Here is a 21,476-nt window from a genome sequence, read left to right as displayed (position 1 = left end):
TGTATTTCAAAACAATGACTTTGTATCTCAAAATAATGACTTTGTATCTCAAAATAATGACTTTGTATTTCAAAATAATGACTTTGTATTTACAAAATAATGACTTTGTATTTACAAAATAATGACTTTGTATCTCAAAATAATGACTTTGTATTTCAAAATAATGACTTTGTATTTCAAAATAATGACTTTGTATCTCAAAACAATGACTTTGTATCTCAAAATAATGACTTTGTATCTCAAAATAAAGACTTTGTATTTCAAAATAATGACTTTGTATTTCAAAATAATGACTTTGTATCTCAAAATAATGACTTAGAATTTCAAAAATGATGACTTTGTATCTCAAAATAAAGACTTTGTATCTCAAAATAATGACTTTGTATTTACAAAATAATGACTATCTCAAAATAATGACTTTGTATTTCAAAATAATGACTTTGTATTTCAAAATAATGACTTTGTATCTCAAAATAATGACTTTGTATCTCAAAATAAAGACTTTGTATCTCAAAATAAAGACTTTGTATTTCAAAATAATGACTTTGTATTTCAAAATAATGACTTTGTATCTCAAAATAATGACTTAGAATTTCAAAAATAATGACTTTGTATCTCAAAATAAAGACTTTGTATCTCAAAATAATGACTTTGCATCTCAAAATAAAGACTTTGTATCTCAAAATAAAGACTTTGTATTTCAAAATAATGACTTTGTATTTCAAAATAATGACTTTGTATCTCAAAATAATGACTTAGAATTTCAAAAATAATGACTTTGTATCTCAAAATAAAGACTTTGTATCTCAAAATAATGACTTTGTATCTCAAAATAATGACTTTGTATCTCAAAATAATGACTTAGAATTTCAAAATAATGACTTAGAATTTCAAAATAATGACTTAGAATTTCAAAATAATGACTTAGAATTTCAAAATAATGACTTTGTATCTCAAAATAATGACTTAGTATTTCAAAATGACTTTGTATCTCAAAATAATGACTTTGTATATCTAAATAATGACTTTGTATCTCAAAATAATGACTTTGTATTTCAAAATAATGACTTTGTATCAAAATAAAGACTTTGTATTTCAAAATAATGACTGTATCTCAAATAAATGAATTTGTATCTCAAAATAATGACTTAGTATTTCAAAATGACTTTGTATCTCAAAATAATGACTTAGTTTTTCTAAATAATGACTTTGTATCTCAAAATAAAGACTTTGTATTTCAAAATAATGACTTTGTATTTACAAAATAATGACTTTGTATCTCAAAATAATGACTTTGTATTTCAAAATAATGACTTTGTATTTCAAAACAATGACTTTGTATCTCAAAATAATGACTTTGTATCTCAAAATAAAGACTTTGTGTTTCAAAATAATGACTTTGTATTTCAAAATAATGACTTTGTATCTCAAAATAATGACTTTGTATTTCAAAATAATGACTTTGTATTTCAAAACAATGACTTTGTATCTCAAAATAATGACTTTGTATCTCAAAATAAAGACTTTGTGTTTCAAAATAATGACTTTGTATTTCAAAATAATGACTTTGTATCTCAAAATAATGACTTAGAATTTCAAAAATGATGACTTTGTATCTCAAAATAATGACTTTGTATTTCAAAATAATGACTTTGTATCAAAATAAAGACTTTGTATTTCAAAATAATGACTGTATCTCAAATAAATGAATTTGTATCTCAAAATAATGACTTAGTATTTCAAAATGACTTTGTATCTCAAAATAATGACTTAGTTTTTCTAAATAATGACTGTATCTCAAAATAAAGACTTTGTATTTACAAAATAATGACTTTGTATCTCAAAATAATGACTTTGTATTTCAAAATAATGACTTTGTATTTCAAAATGACTTTGTAACTCAAAATAATGACTTTGTATCTCAAAATAAAGACTTTGTATTTTAAAATAATGACTTTGTATTTCAAAATAATGACTTTGTATTTCAAAATAATGACTTTGTATCTCAAAATAATGACTTAGAATTTCAAAAATGATGACTTTGTATCTCAAAATAAAGACTTTGTATCTCAAAATAATGACTTTGTATCTCAAAATAATGACTTTGTATCTCAAAACAATGACTTTGTATCTCAAAATAATGACTTTGTATCTCAAAATAAAGACTTTGTATCTCAAAATAAAGACTTTGTATTTCAAAATAATGACTTTGTATTTCAAAATAATGACTTTGTATCTCAAAATAATGACTTAGAATTTCAAAAATAATGACTTTGTATCTCAAAATAAAGACTTTGTATTTCAAAATAATGACTTTGTATCTCAAAATAATGACTTAGAATTTCAAAAATGATGACTTTGTATCTCAAAATAAAGACTTTGTATCTCAAAATAATGACTTTGTATCTCAAAATAATGACTTTGTATCTCAAAATAATGACTTTGTATTTCAAAATAATGACTTTGTATCTCAAAATAATGACTTTGTATCTCAAAACAATGACTTTGTATCTCAAAATAATGACTTTGTATCTCAAAATAAAGACTTTGTATCTCAAAATAAAGACTTTGTATTTCAAAATAATGACTTTGTATTTCAAAATAATGACTTTGTATCTCAAAATAATGACTTTGTATATCTAAATAATGACTTTGTATCTCAAAATAATGACTTTGTATTTCAAAATAATGACTTTGTATCAAAATAAAGACTTTGTATTTCAAAATAATGACTGTATCTCAAATAAATGAATTTGTATCTCAAAATAATGACTTAGTATTTCAAAATGACTTTGTATCTCAAAATAATGACTTAGTTTTTCTAAATAATGACTTTGTATCTCAAAATAAAGACTTTGTATTTCAAAATAATGACTTTGTATTTACAAAATAATGACTTTGTATCTCAAAATAATGACTTTGTATTTCAAAATAATGACTTTGTATTTCAAAACAATGACTTTGTATCTCAAAATAATGACTTTGTATCTCAAAATAAAGACTGTGTTTCAAAATAATGACTTTGTATTTCAAAATAATGACTTTGTATCTCAAAATAATGACTTTGTATTTCAAAATAATGACTTTGTATTTCAAAACAATGACTTTGTATCTCAAAATAATGACTTTGTATCTCAAAATAAAGACTTTGTGTTTCAAAATAATGACTTTGTATTTCAAAATAATGACTTTGTATCTCAAAATAATGACTTAGAATTTCAAAAATGATGACTTTGTATCTCAAAATAATGACTTTGTATTTCAAAATAATGACTTTGTATCAAAATAAAGACTTTGTATTTCAAAATAATGACTGTATCTCAAATAAATGAATTTGTATCTCAAAATAATGACTTAGTATTTCAAAATGACTTTGTATCTCAAAATAATGACTTAGTTTTTCTAAATAATGACTGTATCTCAAAATAAAGACTTTGTATTTACAAAATAATGACTTTGTATCTCAAAATAATGACTTTGTATTTCAAAATAATGACTGTATTTCAAAATGACTTTGTAACTCAAAATAATGACTTTGTATCTCAAAATAAAGACTTTGTATTTTAAAATAATGACTTTGTATTTCAAAATAATGACTTTGTATCTCAAAATAATGACTTTTTATTTCAAAATAAAGACTTTGTATCTCAAAATAATGACTTTGTATTTACAAAATAATGACTTTGTATCTCAAAATAATGACTTTGTATTTCAAAATAATGACTTTGTATTTCAAAATAATGACTTTGTATCTAAAAACAATGACTTTGTATCTCAAAATAATGACTTTGTATCTCAAAATAAAGACTTTGTATTTCAAAATAATGACTTTGTATTTCAAAATAATGACTTTGTATCTCAAAATAATGACTTAGAATTTCAAAAATGATGACTTTGTATCTCAAAATAAAGACTTTGTATCTCAAAATAATGACTTTGTATCTCAAAATAATGACTTTGTATCTCAAAATAATGACTTTGTATTTCAAAATAATGACTTTGTATCTCAAAATAATGACTTTGTATCTCAAAACAATGACTTTGTATCTCAAAATAATGACTTTGTATCTCAAAATAAAGACTTTGTATCTCAAAATAAAGACTTTGTATTTCAAAATAATGACTTTGTATTTCAAAATAATGACTTTGTATCTCAAAATAATGACTTAGAATTTCAAAAATAATGACTTTGTATCTCAAAATAAAGACTTTGTATCTCAAAATAATGACTTTGCATCTCAAAATAAAGACTTTGTATCTCAAAATAAAGACTTTGTATTTCAAAATAATGACTTTGTATTTCAAAATAATGACTTTGTATCTCAAAATAATGACTTAGAATTTCAAAAATAATGACTTTGTATCTCAAAATAAAGACTTTGTATCTCAAAATAATGACTTTGTATCTCAAAATAATGACTTTGTATCTCAAAATAATGACTTAGAATTTCAAAATAATGACTTAGAATTTCAAAATAATGACTTAGAATTTCAAAATAATGACTTAGAATTTCAAAATGACTTTGTATCTCAAAATAATGACTTAGTATTTCAAAATGACTTTGTATCTCAAAATAATGACTTTGTATATCTAAATAATGACTTTGTATCTCAAAATAATGACTTTGTATTTCAAAATAATCACTTTGTATCAAAATAAAGACTTTGTATTTCAAAATAATGACTGTATCTCAAATAAATGAATTTGTATCTCAAAATAATGACTTAGTATTTCAAAATGACTTTGTATCTCAAAATAATGACTTAGTTTTTCTAAATAATGACTTTGTATCTCAAAATAAAGACTTTGTATTTCAAAATAATGACTTTGTATTTACAAAATAATGACTTTGTATCTCAAAATAATGACTTTGTATTTCAAAATAATGACTTTGTATTTCAAAACAATGACTTTGTATCTCAAAATAATGACTTTGTATCTCAAAATAAAGACTTTGTGTTTCAAAATAATGACTTTGTATTTCAAAATAATGACTTTGTATCTCAAAATAATGACTTTGTATTTCAAAATAATGACTTTGTATTTCAAAACAATGACTTTGTATCTCAAAATAATGACTTTGTATCTCAAAATAAAGACTTTGTGTTTCAAAATAATGACTTTGTATTTCAAAATAATGACTTTGTATCTCAAAATAATGACTTAGAATTTCAAAAATGATGACTTTGTATCTCAAAATAATGACTTTGTATTTCAAAATAATGACTTTGTATCAAAATAAAGACTTTGTATTTCAAAATAATGACTGTATCTCAAATAAATGAATTTGTATCTCAAAATAATGACTTAGTATTTCAAAATGACTTTGTATCTCAAAATAATGACTTAGTTTTTCTAAATAATGACTGTATCTCAAAATAAAGACTTTGTATTTACAAAATAATGACTTTGTATCTCAAAATAATGACTTTGTATTTCAAAATAATGACTTTGTATTTCAAAATGACTTTGTAACTCAAAATAATGACTTTGTATCTCAAAATAAAGACTTTGTATTTTAAAATAATGACTTTGTATTTCAAAATAATGACTTTGTATCTCAAAATAATGACTTTGTATCTCAAAATAAAGACTTTGTATCTCAAAATAAAGACTTTGTATCTCAAAATAAAGACTTTGTATTTCAAAATAATGACTTTGTATTTCAAAATAATGACTTTGTATCTCAAAATAATGACAGAATTTCAAAATAATGACTTAGAATTTCAAAATAATGACTTTATATCTCAAAATAATGACTGTATTTCAAAATAATGACTTTGTATCTCAAAATAATGACTTTGTATCTCAAAATAATGACTTTGTATCAAAATAAAGACTTTGTATTTCAAAATAATGACTCAAAATAATGACTTTGTATCTCAAAATAATGACTTTGTATCAAAATAAAGACTTTGTATTTCAAAATAATGACTCAAAATAATGAATTTGTATCTCAAAATAATGACTTAGTATTTCAAAATGACTTTGTATCTCAAAATAATGACTTAGTTTTTCTAAATAATGACTGTATCTCAAAATAAAGACTTTGTATTTCAAAATAATGACTTTGTATTTACAAAATAATGACTTTGTATTTACAAAATAATGACTTTGTATCTCAAAATAATGACTTTGTATCTCAAAATAATGACTTTGTATTTCAAAATAATGACTTTATCTCAAAATAAAGACTGTATCTCAAAATAAAGACTTTGTATTTCAAAATAATGACTTAGAATTTCAAAATAATGACTTAGAATTTCAAAATAATGACTTAGTATTTTAAAATAATGACTTAGTATTTCAACAAGTACCACAATAAATCATAAAAAAAATCAATAAACATCAAAGACAGTCATAAAATACACAAAAAAAATCAAAAAAATAAAGGGAAAAATTTCTAAAAAATCCTCCCATAATGATCAGAAAAGTCACAATAGAAGGAACGCTTCACGAATTTGCGTGTCATCCTTGCGCAGGGGCCATGCTAATCTTCTCTGTATCGTTCCAATTTTAGAATATGCATTACCGAAGTAAATGCAATAGTAGGAAGTTCCTGAGGTGTATTTATAGGCACTAGTCCTTTACGGGACCAGGCTGAGGGTCTGAAGGACAGACGAGACTCTACTGGCTTCTACTCAATACATGTGAACAGTAGAGACAGGTCTGGGGCTGTGCTGGTGGTTAGGTACTTGAACTAAACCATAATGGCTCTCCAGATCTGGTCTGGATTGGTCTGAAATGGTACGAGTTCAAGCTGAGCCTGTGAGAGCTCCAGAGGCATGCCGGGAGATTTAGGCAGGGTAGGGTTACGTCAGCCGTTGAGGATTGGATGCCTGAAGGCGCGAGAACAAAAGGCTGACTCAACGCCCCTCCTCCAGGAGGACTCTGACCCCCCTCCAGACCCTCAGGAGTCAGCGGGGGCTGGTAGAGCCACACTGTGCGAGACGGTGGGATGGGGGGGAGGGTAGAGAGAGAGAGTAGGAACCGGTCTGATCCGGTCTGGATTACATCATCCTGACGCCTTCGAGCCGGAAGAGAAGAGGAGGACGCTCGCAGCAGAGAAAGCTCCTGGACGTCTGGATCCTGCTTCACAATAGGAACACAGACCCAGGAGACTGATCTGGACCTGAACTAAGACCTGAACCAGGACCTGTAGTCACTCTGACCCTGCTGCTATGTGGATTAAAACAGCCTGCATGTCCTGCTCTTTGTCCTGCTGCTGAATGCATCTGAAGCGGCTCCCGATATGGACTCAGTCTACAGCAGTTCTGGTGTAGTCGTGCTGTGTTTGCTGCTTGTGAACAATATTAAACGTGTTGATGTGACTGGCACCAGTGTGGCAACCAATCTTCCAGGCTTCCGTAGACACGCACACTGTACCTCTGTCCTGGAAAACTGCGCACATAAAACCTTTACCCAAAATACCATCTCCTAAAGAACAAAAGGATTTTAGACCAATAGCCCTTACCTCAGTGATTATGAAACCTCTAGAAAGAATTCTGCTGCAATATCTTGTCAGTACAACAAAAGACAAACTCGATCCATATCAATTTGCATATAAGCAGGGTTGTGGTACAGAAGACGCTGTTGCCACTCTGGTTCATATTATTACGAAACATTTAGACAAACCAAATACCTATGCAAGAGCCCTTATTTTAGATTTTTCGTCAGCCTTCAACACAATACAGACAGACATCTTGATGTATAAAATGGTCCAGCGGGAACTGAATCCCTATTTGATTCAATGGTATGCCTCTTTTCTTACTAACAGAGTTCAAATTGTAAAAGTGAACAAAACCCTTTCCACTGCCATCACGGCCAATGTCTGGGCCCCCCAGGGTTGCGTGAGTTCAGCTATGCTTTCACCTTTTACACCGATGACTGCCGTACAAATACACCAAATCAATACATTCTAAAGTATTCTGATGATACAGCTATAACATCTCTGTTAAGTAACTCGGACAAACCTGGGCTTCACCAACATGGCGTGAACAAAATGTTCGAGTGGAGTGACAGTAATGCTCTTCAGATTAACACAAAGAAAACGGAAGAAATTGTATTTGGTTCACCGTCTGACTCATGAAGTTCCTATTGTTATTCATAACGAAAAAAATCCAGCAGGTATCTTCATATAAATATTTGGGAGTAATGATTGATCATCTGTTATCTTGGAAAGACCACATTGAATTTGTCTGTAAAAATGTGGTGGTACTGATTTCCCCAGACTTTAGTTGTTCAGGCAGAAGACTGACATAATAATATAAAATAAGATGCCTCCTTAATAATAATAATAATAATGAACAAATGCCTCTTCGATAATGAACAAATGCCTCAACAATAACAAACAATTAAGGAAACTGAAATATTGTTTTTATTTTTCCCTTTACCCTCCTTTAAAGTTTCCCCAAATAAAATAGACTTAAAAAAAATGGGTATAAAGGGTTTCATTGAAAATCAACAAATGAATAGAATAACAAAATACAGCCTGCAGGCGTTAGGCTATCGTGAGGCAAGCCAGATTCTTGCACAAATAGCACCTAAACGTCCTAGTGCAGGTAACCTAATTGATGGGTATTTATTTTGTGTCCCCAACTAGGATAATCAACACTCTCAATAAGCAAAACACAAAGAGCACCGAATCTCAAAAGGGCCTAAAACAGACCAGAGTTTCTGGTTTGGTTGATAACACATGTTGCATTTAGTGAAGAAGAGATCAGAATGACACTGGGTGTGCAGTTTCCCTCCTCTTTTAAGCCTTACAGAAAGGGCGTCGTCACACCCTGATTGGCCAACAGGGGAATACATCAAGCTGCTCTCAACTATCATTTACGAGTCACTCCAATCACTCAGCAATTCAACCAAAAAAAACATCAGAGAAAAGGTAAACAACAGCAAGCACCAGAGAGTTGGCAGCTGCCACCAAAAGACAAAACAAAGAATTTACTTTCTCCGCCGCCTCAGGTCTTTTGGGGCGAGTAAACAAATTCTTCTTTTGTTTTTTACTTCTGTGATTATGAGTGTTCTACAGTATTGTTATACTAGATGGTACAAGAATTTGTCCACTACTTTAAAGTCAAAACTGCTTCACCAAATGAAAATCTGCTCAAAGATTGTAGGTCAACCGCTTGAGAAACTCTATGAATCAGCCTATCATAATAACATATTAAGGCTGGCTAACACCATCGTCTCTGACCCCAACCATGTTTTGAACAGTGAATATGAATTGTTACTAGGGCTGCACCTAACGATTATTTTTTTAACGATTAATCTAACGATTATTTTTTCGATTAGTCGATTAATCTAACGACTAATTCATCGATTATTCTAAATATAATTCAATTCATTTACCCAAAATAACAACTTCTCTAATTATTTTGTCAATACTTTATTCAAAAATCTTCTCTTATAAACATATACATAAAACAAGAGTATTATTATGGCATTATTTCACAACAAAAAGTAGCCCAGTCTTTACTGGTAATCTGTTTTCAGTCCAACATAAACATTCATCTCCAAAATAAAATAAAACAAGAGCTTGTATTGTAAATTCATGTAAAAGTTATAAATGCAATGTTCTTTTTGTGGAAAAAGTCCTCCACACTGCTTTGTCTTATCCTGAAAAAGAGACACAGAAAGCCATTAGAATAATGATAATAGTGGCACATTTTAAAATCGGTCTAATTTCCACAGCACTGTTGTGTTATGACATTAGGTTAATAATAATAATAATGATAATCCTCATTCGTATTTTTACGAAAGTACTTAATTTATAACTTAAAATGGTTTAAACATGGATTTATTTCATCACTGTAATAATATGCAGTTAAGATAAACACTAGCAAATGTACTTTTGCAGCAGTGTGGAGCAAGAGAGAAATAATTGAAACTATTTACAGACTAACAGTCACAGACTGTAGAACAATATGTAATGTTACTATAAGCCATTTTCTCACTTGTACATCGCCGTTAAAGAAAACAGAAAATATATAACGGCCGAATAACAACGTTAGATGACGCATGGTGTAACGTTACATTATGTTACTATAACAGTGGTCCATAAAATACTTTTAACATGGTGGTGATTAAGAAACATTTTAAAAACAAACTTTAAATGACTACTGCTAACAGAAACACGCCCGCGCTTTTACAATCTTAATAGATCATGCCTGGGTGATGAAAAAGTAAACAGTACTTACGGTAGTGTCTTGTTGCTTTCTTCTTCACGCAGCGCTCTGGGATGCCTTCTTGTCATGTGCTCGTGCATTCACTTGTACTGCTGTGGTACGCCATCTCCATTCTGCACAACTTACAGAGCACCGCATTGTTGGGTCCCTGTTTGAAGTATTCCCACACCTTTGATGAACGTTGGAGTTTTTTTTTACGCTTCTTGCTCTCTGGGGGAATCACAATCCATGCTCGGACCGGGCGCAGCGCATTTTCATTACGTCATCCGATGCGTCGACGCACAATACGTAAATCGACGTATTTACGTAATCGACTTCGTCCACTATGTCGACGAATCGCCCCAGCCTTAGTGTCCTGCAGTATTGTTATACTACATGGTACAAGAGTTTGTCCACTACTTTAAAGTCAAAATTGCTTCACCAAATGAAAATCTGCTCAAAGATTGTAGGTCAACCCCTTGAGAAACACATATTAAGGCTGGCTAACATCATCGTCTCTGACCCCAACCATGTTTGAACAGTGAATATGAACTGTTACCATCAAATCGGAGATACAGGGTTCCACGATTTAATAAGGTTATGTGGTACACTAAAAAATTGTGCAACTACTTGTGTTTTATTTAATTTAATTAGATGAAAAGTTATTTACTTTTATTTCCAGGGTTAAAATATTGTCCCTAAGGATATACGTGACAATCACGTGATTTTATTTTTCATGTATTGTGGAAAAAACATGCTGCACTTTATCTGTATTTTACAGGTCAGTAGTTGGTGAAAATTACCAATTTCAACTTCTTAAAGCTTTATGTTTTGTGCACGAGTGTTAGAAAGAAGTTGTGATATTGTTTTTGGGCATTTCTGTGGACTTTAAAAAACGTGGAAATATCACCAATGTCTCAGGCAGCAGGTACACACACCGCAGCTTAAACCCGAGGTTTTGGGTTTACTCTGCCCTGAGCATGGTCTTGCAGACTGTTCGCTAGTGTGTTTACTTTACACAGTGTTATTTGAACTCCCACACATTATTGCACACATGTATTAGTTTACAGAAAACAGGTATTTTATGAAGTGTTTTATATAAAAGCAAGTTACATGTTGCAGAGCTGCACCTGTTTATGGAAGATGTTTACACTGTAAAATATGTAGTTTAAAGGTGAAGTATATTGTGATATTTGGTTACAGCCTAATGGATTCACATTGAAAGTGTTTCATATTTCTCTTGTGTGATAGTGATGTTTAAATTGAGTGTGAATGTCCAGAATCATAGCAGATTAGATATTGCTTATGAAAAGTACAGTTTAATATGACTGTTATTTGCACTATCATTATAGTAGCCATGTTGCACTTATATAAAAGTGATGGTGTGTACTAGAGTGTTGCTTTAAGTATGAAACTGTAAGCAGTACACCTGAAATGTGGAGTTGTTATGTGTGATGTGAATGGACAAATTGGATTCATGGATGTTTATTGCACTTAACCTTAAACCACAGTTATTATTGACTGAAACAGAGACTGACACTAAAAGAAATGTGATGTTTGGAATATGTTATTGTGAATTTGAATATAGATGCAATCTGGATGACGAACTGAGCGCTTCCGTGTCTTCATTGCTGCTGCACTTTCATCTGTATTTTACAGATTCGTACTTTGTTGCTGTGGTACCACATTCTGGGACCCGTAACAGTTAGACTGAAGCACTCTTTTGTACACCAGTCAATCCTAAAACTAAACATGGAGCCTAATCCCAGATCAAATGTACGTTGAAGGGCCCTGAATATCGTCTTCTGTGATTGTAATGTTTAAATCCTTGTATCCTTAATTTCAGACCTGTCTGACAATAAAGTATTATCGTATTATCGTATAAACAGGAGGAAATAGTGCATTTGTTGGGGACTATTTTCATCTGCGGATTAATCCTCTTTCGGTGCCCTAGTGAGTATTCCTGGTCGCAGGACGGTGTATGTGTGATTGAGAGAAAATAAACTACAGTGTGTCTGTTCACAGTAATGAAGGAACATTTTAAGGATGGCTTGGGTCATGCATACCCCTCTGCTGTGTACTTCGACTTGAAGGGCCGAAGAACTGAGAGCAGGACAGTGTGAACATGGCTTAAATAGGAAAGAGGTTTAGATACCTGGGTAGTGATGTGACTTTGCCCCACTTCTCGATACAGAACCGTCGGAGGCCGTTGGAACCCCGCAGTGCGGCGAAGCCTTCGTACGGCACGCTGGATGTCCCGGTGACAAACTGCAGCAGGCGAAGACGCTGCTCGTTGTTGAAGCGCTCCACGGCGGCCCAGAACCATCGCATCACTATGTGGCCGTCATGGTAACCTAGGGGATTGTAAGGTCAGGGAGGTAATGAGACAGAATCAACTCAGTTTAAGGGCTTTTCGTAGAAGAGTCCAGTATTGAGCACTTCTCTTATAAATGTAATGCATGCAATTTGTAATTAAATGTAACTATAAAAGGTCAATATTGGCATTTTAACTGCAAGGTTAATAATGGAAAAACATCCTGAAAACCAGGGAAAGGTTTTTGTTTATCTACTTTTTTCTCAATAATTCCAGGAAACACGTACATTATTGAATTGTGATAAACTCCTCTCACTACAGAAACATCCAATCTGACCAGGAACATGTAAACTGGAAAGACTCAATTAAAGTGACATTTTTTTACCAGATTTGAATTAAATTTGTACAGTGGGAGGAATTGGAGACTTGTCGACCATCTTTATATACAGTCTATTGGTTTTATACCCACACACACACACATACACACACACACACCTCCTCTGTACTCTGTGTTGCTCCTCCAGTCACTGAGGTCAATCTCGACCGTACCGGCGATAACCAGCTCCAGCTCCCGAGCATCAAACACAGACACCAGCCTGGAGTCTACCACCTGGGACAGACAAAACAACAAGCACATGTTTCAGTGGCCTTTATGTGTGGGTGCATGTGTGTATTATTATGTATTATGTATATTATTAGTATACTGCTGGGTACAGTAGGGCTATGACCTAATTGCTGTATTTATAAATGAAAAAAAATGGGTTTCCAACTAGTGTTAACCTTCTAATAATGTTATTAAAATGATGTTACGGTGTTATGAACCACGTGTTCACCTCGTAGAAGCCTCTGACCAGCGCCTCCGTCTGCTGCACCACCCCTCTCTCCACCCTCCACTTGGCCATCCGCTCTATATAATCCTTCTTGTTCTTCTCAGTCACCTGGAGGTTGGAGCCGCCCGACTTCAGCTCCCGCTCCGTCACCTGGCAACACAACAGCTACTGGCTATAGTTAACAGTGTAACTCATCTAAGCAGTACTGTATATTGAAAGCTTGCCATTGTGGAAATACATATAGTATAACAATACTATGAATATCAGAACAAATCCGATGCTGTCAAACACATGCAGACACACACACGCACACACACACAGACCTGGCCGAAGACCTCCTCGTTGACGGTGAAGGTGAGGTCCAGGATGTCAGTGATGTCGTTGTCTTTCATCCACTGCAGAGACTGGTGGAACTCCTCGTCCAGATACTCCAGATCAGACAGGTCTGTCGGCCTGAGGGGACACACAGAGCTCACACATACAACCCACAACACTACACAAGTCTGCTAATCAGGTCAGTGTATCTTTCGATTTTCCTTTCACAAAAAGATATTGATTTTTTATTATTTATTAATTATTTGATTTTCATTTTAAAATACAAAAATTGAAACTGAAACGTGATGGTAAAGGTGATGGACATGGATCAGTATGTGGTTTTTCGAAACAATAAGAGCAGTGGCGGCTGGTGGAACTTTTTCTAGGTAGGGCTGTGCCACGTCCAATCAATTTCAGCAAACATCACGGTATGATTTGATGCAAAAAAGTGAAGGTATCAAGAACCCATCACTACTTTTCAGTTAAATAATCAACAATTATTTTATTCCAACATGGGAAGTAAAGAATGCTTTGAAAAACACAACAGTATAACATGTACTCAGTGGTGGAAAGTAACTAGGTACATTAACTCAAGTACTGTACTTAAGTACAATTTTGAGGTACTTTACTTGAGTATTTCCATGTTCTGATACTTTCTACTTCTACTCCACTACATCTCAGAGGGAAATGTTGTACTTTTTACTCTACTACATTGATTTAATAACTTTAGTTACTTTACAGATTCAGATTATTAATACAAAATATAATCAACGAATAAATTATGTATAATTATAGATTAAACTACCCAGCAGTATATAAAGTCATTAAAATCAGCTCCACCTTAACCAGCTGCAACATTAAAGTGAACACATTAATGCATCAATAATATACATTATTCTGCATAATGTGTACTTTTATGTTTGGTACACTTGGTGACAGTAGTACATGAAACAGGTAACCTGAAAAAAAGCATGTACCTCCAGTGCTCCTAACGGCAGCTGCAAGATCTCACTGCAGTCAGAGCTGATCTGAGGTCTGCTGCCTAGCAACCGTCTATGAGCGCCGGCTGTCAATCACTCGCAAACTCCGACCAAACGGTCAAACTAGGCAGAGCTGATCCGAGTTCTGCTGCCTAGCAACCGTCTATGAGCGCCGGCTGGCAATCACTCGCAAACTCCGACCAAACAGTCAAACTAGACAGAGATTCAAATATGAATCAATATGATGCTACGTTAATGCCTATTTCTCGCCTCAAATGTTTTCAGAATCATCTTGTAGTGCACGGTTTAGCTGTAAAATCAGAAAAGTTTGTGACGCCGCCGCCATTGTGAAATCTGGTGAAGGAACGCAAAGATCCGGTCACGTGATCGGAGCACAGCCAATAGGAACGCTCTCTCTCTCTGAAATGACCTGTGATTGGTCGAAATATAGCCCGTCACGGGCTAGATTTTCTAAAGCCTGACGAGCAGTAGCTGACGTCAGTCGTATTAGATTTGAGGACGCTGATTGGCTAAATTTAATGTCAATCGTTCAGAGCTTGAATCAGCTATTGGCTAAACTGCTACATAAACCCGCCTGCTCGGGGTGATTTCTCCGTCGCCCCAGAGCTGAACTACAGACAGACAGACGGACAGAGAGGAGTCAGGGGTGTGCAGGAAAACCATATATTTTGCACGGATGATTTTCTATCATATTTTCCACATATAACTGGTTGCATTCCATATTTTAAACACACAAATATTGACAATTTGTATAATTTATTATTATTATTAGTAGTAGTAATGTTTTTTTGTGTGTGTGGCTGTCTGGCTCAGGGGGGGGGCGGCGCCCTAGCGCCCTCTATTGACCGGCCGCCACTGAATAAAACAGTGTTTCTCAGGAAAGACGACATGACTGCAGAAAAACTAACTTCGGTAAAGTTGGAAAGATATTGACAGATTCAAACTTCCCGTATCAATAACTCATATACGAAACGTTGTTAAAACACAAACGACGTCATTCATTACAATATACTTTACATAAAGATACATATTTAATAAAGATTCTCTTGGCAAGTAGTAAGAAAGCCATAACTCGAAAGTGGTTGCAGACTGATCCTCCGACATTAGACCAATGGCGGGGTATTGTAAATCAAATAAATCGTATGGAAAGACTCACATTTATTTTAAGGCTTGAAGTCGAAAAAAGAGTACTGGGAAAAATGGATTTTGTATTTACACCGTTGATTGAAGTCTGACAATTTATATTAAGATGTATTTACAAAAATGTACTGTGATTTGACATTGTAACACCCATGATGACCTCATGTTCTTTGTTCTCAAATAAAAAAAGAGTTTAAAAAACCCACAAAAACCCCACAAACGATGGCTCTTTCTAACCGTAGTAAGGCAGACAACGAGCTACAACCTCATTTTAATCACAACGAGCCGTCCTCCGAGCTAGACACATGACATTAGTCTCTATGAGCAGCCGGCCGTGAGACAAGTGCTCAGGGACCGTCTACAAAGTGCAACGCCGAAAAGAGATGCTATAAAAATATTCAATAAGTTCAGTCTTATGCAGTGTAGTACCATCAAAATTACCTCACACATCAATGGCCTCTTCCTGATTATATTACAACACTTAGTTTGGAAAAATATGTTTTTGCATTATTTTGGTGATTTTATTTTTTGTTTTCAGAAATAGAAAAATCAAAATCAAACCGTTTTTTTTTTAGTTTAGTTCATCCCTTTTTGACCCTGATAAAGAAAAACTGTATCTCAATTTTAAATTTTTCTATTTTAAAATGAACATCAAATAACCACTCATTTTTTTGTATTTGAATACCCTTTTGTGAAAGGAAAATTGAATGACCAAAAGATAACAGGCACAGTTTCATGTCAGCTTTCCTCAAAATAACAGATGGCGGGAGGGTATGTTAGTAGAGCTCAGAAAATAAGACTAAGTTACCATAAAGTGTTCTGAACCAAATGAGTTCACGATGGATTCGTGATGAAAAAATTTAACCATGTGACAGATAGTAGTGCACCAGGTAAATGGAGAAGACACAAAAATGTGAGGCGTAATTCCTAAATTTGTGTCATTAAAATTAAGTTGTTTTTTTTCAAAACAGCCATACTCTGTCTTTACTACACCTTTCAGAGCAGACACAAATAACAGAGTTGTGAAATGGAAAGAGCAGCTGCTCATGGTTCTGTTTTCTATTTTTTTTGTTTTTTTTAGTGTGTTAAATTCCAAATTCAGAGCATATCTAGAATTGAGGGATTAGCTCCACACGACTCTCAACATGGCAACAGCTGAGCCGGCGGTTCGCAGCTAACGGTGCTAACGGCATGAACAGTGCATGCAACGGCAACAGTGCTGACAGAGCTAACAGCGTTAACCTGGAGGGGGAACCAGAGAGTGGGTGCTACATTTCAGCGACGACGCCGTCAGGACGGCATTATCGGCTGTAACCGCCGTATGAGAGCAGCGCAGAGTGGCAGCCATTAGCTAGCCAGTGGGGCATAAAAACTGTGACTCACACTAAAAGCATGCGCGGCCGGACTGGCTACATAAACAAAGCACAGAGAGGCTCTGATTCCAACACACACAGAGGGAGGGAGACTTCATTCTCTGCTCAGGTAGACATTACTCCTCTATATCTTTACATAGACAATAGTTGTTTGCTGCTATATTAATGCTCTGAATTTCAAATTTAGCACCTTTGAAGATATCCTAAATGTTCCACAACGAGTCTACTGGGTAAGTCGACAAATACTAGTCATCAGTCCAATCCAAGATGACAGAAATAACTCCTCCCACTTCACAACTCTATACTGAGATTGCATTTTCAGAAGAGTTGTCATGTACACGCTGCGTATGTGTGTCTAGAGAACAACAAACACAGTGTGTGTACTGACAGTCTGAGCAGGGCCTTGTAGAAGGGTCTGGTGAAGAAAGCATCCAGCAGGTACTGATGGATCAGAGCCAAGCCCAGGATACGGCCACTGAAACGGAACCTGGACACACACAGAACATTAATATCAACAATAGAATCAGTTAAATGCAATTTTGACACATGAACAAGTGAAATGAGCCAACTGGTCTGATACCAAATACAGTATTCTACAAATTCACTCCGTGTAAAGGAAATTTGCCAGTTTTGTGTTCAGGATTTTTTAGGCGGGGCTGAAACCATGGCTCGATGATGCGGTAGAGCCATCCTTAATATAACCCCACCCGTCTGTGTGCGTGTTTGTATTGCACAGCTTACCATTCCAGATGGTTCTCAACAAATGCTGACATGGGGCTGATCTGAACGGTGTAAGTATCGTTAGCCGAGTATTCAAACAGGCCGTAGTACGGATTAAACAACTCCTGAGACAAGAGGAAGAAGAACTCTCTGGACGGACCGCTGTAGTCCAATCTGAAGAGACAACGAGACAGAGACAGAGCCAGAAAACGAGGGTTACCATTTTGTAGTTCTATAAGCACAGGCGAAGCCCGCTACTGGACTCTTTGGGTAATACTCTCCTCAAATCCTGAGCACATCCCAAAGTTTAGGGCTTCCAAAGCTTGAAGGAACAACATAACATACACTGCACTGTAACTCAATGTGTTTGTGTGTGTGTGTGTGTGTGTGTGTGTTTGTGTTTGTGTTTGTGTGTGTGTGTGTGTGTCTCACCCCTCCTCTCCCAGGAAGGAGACGTAGAGTTTGTTCCTCTGCAGCTCTTTGCGGGAGTAACCCATCACCTGGTTAAAGGTTCCCTCCAGCAGGTGTTCTCTCCTGATCAGCAACCTGCAACAACCAGGACAGACCACATGTTACATATCAGACTGGTTGTGTCAGTTTCAAAGTGTCCCATACGAGGCAGGAATACAATTCAGGTGGGGGAAAAGTTTTTAAATTTAAATTAATTATATACTGGAACCCAAATTCCAACTTTCATCACTGTCTTCAATTGCAGCTATGGCCTGTCTCCATGGACAAAGCACATATACTCAAATATTACTACTATACTATAGAACATCTAGTTACACAATAGATCAAATATCATTTTGATTATCTAGTGTGAGAAAGTGTGTCAGAAATGTGATATTTACTAAAACATCTACTGTAACAGCTACAATCTAATGGGAAAATATAATAGTACTGTATCAAGGCTTTTATGTTTCATGTGTGTGTACTGTGAGTCTTACTTGATCTTGCCCGGTCCCTGTCCGTAGCCCTTGGCTTCTAATTTCCGGTAGAAGTTTCTTAGTTTGGCTTCGAAGTCCCTGCGGTACGGAGCTGGAGCCCTCGCCCTCTGCAGGCCTACACACACACACACACACACACACACACACACAAACACACACACGCTGTTACTTATTGTTACTGATGTTCTCTGTGTCTCTGGGGCACAGCTGCAAAATCTGTTGTCAGTAGAACCGGAGTGCCACTTCAGCTTTGGAGCGCAATGCTGCTGACTGATGACAACCCAGAGAGAGTGAGCCATCAGCCAGCAGACATCAGCCAGTCCAGCCTCGAGCAGGTTCATAAGCGGAGGTGTTGGTTAGCTACCTGTTGGGGGTTACCACTGTACACACTGTTCACTCTGCAGCTCCAATTACTGACTGACAAGAGAGATTAATGAAGAGGGAAATAAAAAAAAACACATTTCAACAATCAATAGGACCCGAGTGACCTCTGAGGGATCCATCTCACAGTGAGGAGCAGTTCGGCTGAGCTCACAACATTTGCAACTAATGCAACTTACAACACAACTAATGAATGAAGCACCATTACAAGCCAGGCCTCCCTGCTGTGACCCAATTTCCTTTTATAGACCCTCCCATCAATACCATGCATAACCCAATACACACACACACACACACAAATATGTGTGCACCCTAACATCGCACAGCAGGCTCTGTCAAACAGCAATGATTACCGCTATGAGGGTTCAGTGTGTGTCTAACAGAATCCACTGAGAGCCTCTAATAGCGTGCCAGATCAGTGAGCATCTTCACTGTCAACAGGCTCCACAGTGCTTCCACTTCACCTGCATACCTGAGTAACTGAGTCCACTGATTACTGTGATACACATGCTGGATTCAGATGATGAAAATCTCTATATCTGCCATCTCACTACCATTCAGTTTGTGTGTCCCAGCTTCCTTACAGCGATATACTGCAATACTGAAAGCAAGGGCGATATATTGGGATTTTTAAAATGTAATTTTAGGAAAAATGTACCAAGAACACACCACCATCTGCAAAAAATCGGACTAAAAAAAGTTTACTTTTTTTAAACTTTAAAAAAAAGTTTTATTTTCTTTATTTTTTTATTTTTCCAAAAAGTTTACTACGGACAAAACTCGTTTTGAAGCTGCTGTCTGCAGCGTTTTCCCTCAATTCTAGACCAGTTAGCCTTTTGCAAAATAGAGAGTAAACTAGTAAATGTCTTGTGCCAAGAAAATCCCTCTAAGAGCTAGCCCACAGGAAACTGTTTTAATGTGAAAGACTGTCTGTCATGGCAGCCATCGGCTCTAGTAATCTCAGGCCATGGTCCCGCCCCCAAGCTGTGATTGGACAGTTGTTGTTGTTTTTTTCAATTATTATTATTATTATATTTTATTTTTTTTATTTTGGCATTGACAATGTGTTTCCATTTAATAAAAAGAAAAGCTCCCTGCACCTCTTCATAAAAACTAAGACTTTGTGTTTAGTGTTGGCAGCTCTATGCTGCTCTCTGCTGGTAAATATTAAAAATAAAATACACCACTTTGTGTTGTGATTTGATTTGAAAAGATAATACATTGGACAATGCGATTCATTTAATTACCGAATTTAATTTGATCTTAATTGAGGTATTCTAAATCCTCCATAGATTTCCAAAGACTTACAGATTCCATTCCCATTCATACAGGAAGCGGTTCCCTATGTTATGTTGCATGCTTGAGGACCTACCGGGAGAGTTCTGTGGCGAGGAGGCGGGGGAACAGCGAGGGGAGATGTTGAAGCCGGGGTGGATGGGGTGAGGCGGAATATACGACATGATCTCCTCTTCGAACAAACTTCAAGAACAGGACACAGAGAAACATAGAAGAAATTATTCCTCTGCTCTACTGTACATATAGTCCAAGCAGTAGCTGTAGTGTGAATTCAGTCATTTGTGAGGACATCATTGTAAGAGAAAACAGATGTTATTAGCCAACATGGGTATACTGGGTTCAGCGGGTGCTTTACCTTAACAGGATGACGAGGTCTGCATCACATGACAACTTCTCCACCCCCTGAGTCCCTTCTGTTCGAAGGTAGTGGATTTTCTCCCTGAGCGGTCGGCAAGACAAAGCCCTCATCAGTTCTTCATTTTATATATTGACTTAAACACAAATAGTTAATGCAACTAAATATGGGAGTTTGATACTGAGGTGCATCCTCCCTGACTTTTTGAGCTCTCTGTTCATCAAGGAAGATGCATTTGGTGTATTTATAGAATTATATTCAAAGACATTAACGCATTTTCCAATCAATATTTGAAAGCATACCTCAGCGCGTGGTTTCTGCTGAGGCTCGGCTGTCGCTCCTGCAACATGTCAAATATGTTGGGCTGTCGAAGGAACGCCACTATCTTGTCATTGTAAGCTGGTGAGAGACAGAGAGACAACAGAGAGAAGCGGTCAGACGGTAACACAGAAACAAGTTCATCAAATGAATGCTGAGATGTCATGGCGGTGCCTACACGGAGCGGTGAGCTGGGAGTTGTTGTTGTGCTGGCTTCGTATGGCGGCTACTAGGCTGTTTCCGGGCCTGGCCATCAGAGAAGCCCCACGACTCCTGGACACATCAGAGGCCTGCGAACAAACACCAACAGAGACGG

The 21,476-nt window shown here is 35.1% G+C and overlaps 1 protein-coding gene and 1 non-coding gene across 7 annotated transcripts in view; both read right to left on the bottom strand.

Moving 5' to 3' along the window:
• hecw1a (HECT, C2 and WW domain containing E3 ubiquitin protein ligase 1a) overlaps positions 1–21,476 on the bottom strand; it is a 100,818-nt gene that overhangs the window by 24,855 nt on the left and 54,487 nt on the right. For all 6 annotated transcript variants that reach the window (XR_012592128.1, XM_074621612.1, XM_074621613.1 and 3 more), the window contains 12 exons: positions 21,339–21,450; positions 21,145–21,241; positions 20,843–20,926; positions 20,564–20,670; positions 18,811–18,925; positions 18,296–18,409; positions 17,885–18,037; positions 17,532–17,630; positions 13,638–13,767; positions 13,318–13,464; positions 12,980–13,094; positions 12,326–12,524 (listed from right to left, as the gene is read on the bottom strand). Coding sequence is in view for 5 of the 6 variants with exons in the window: in XM_074621612.1 (XP_074477713.1) it covers positions 12,326–12,524; positions 12,980–13,094; positions 13,318–13,464; positions 13,638–13,767; positions 17,532–17,630; positions 17,885–18,037; positions 18,296–18,409; positions 18,811–18,925; positions 20,564–20,670; positions 20,843–20,926; positions 21,145–21,241; positions 21,339–21,450 (1,472 nt within the window). In the remaining variant the exon portion in view is untranslated. The remainder of the gene's footprint in view (positions 1–12,325; positions 12,525–12,979; positions 13,095–13,317; positions 13,465–13,637; positions 13,768–17,531; positions 17,631–17,884; positions 18,038–18,295; positions 18,410–18,810; positions 18,926–20,563; positions 20,671–20,842; positions 20,927–21,144; positions 21,242–21,338; positions 21,451–21,476) is intronic.
• On the bottom strand, positions 6,439–6,545 carry LOC141760107 (U6 spliceosomal RNA). Its single transcript, XR_012592259.1, has one exon. It is a non-coding gene; the product is annotated as a U6 spliceosomal RNA (small nuclear RNA).

This window comes from Sebastes fasciatus, chromosome 21, assembly GCF_043250625.1.
Source record: "Sebastes fasciatus isolate fSebFas1 chromosome 21, fSebFas1.pri, whole genome shotgun sequence".
Classification (NCBI taxonomy): domain Eukaryota; kingdom Metazoa; phylum Chordata; class Actinopteri; order Perciformes; family Sebastidae; genus Sebastes; species Sebastes fasciatus.
The sequence above is the reverse complement of the archived record's forward strand: the minus strand, read 5'-3'. Positions and strand labels throughout refer to the sequence as shown.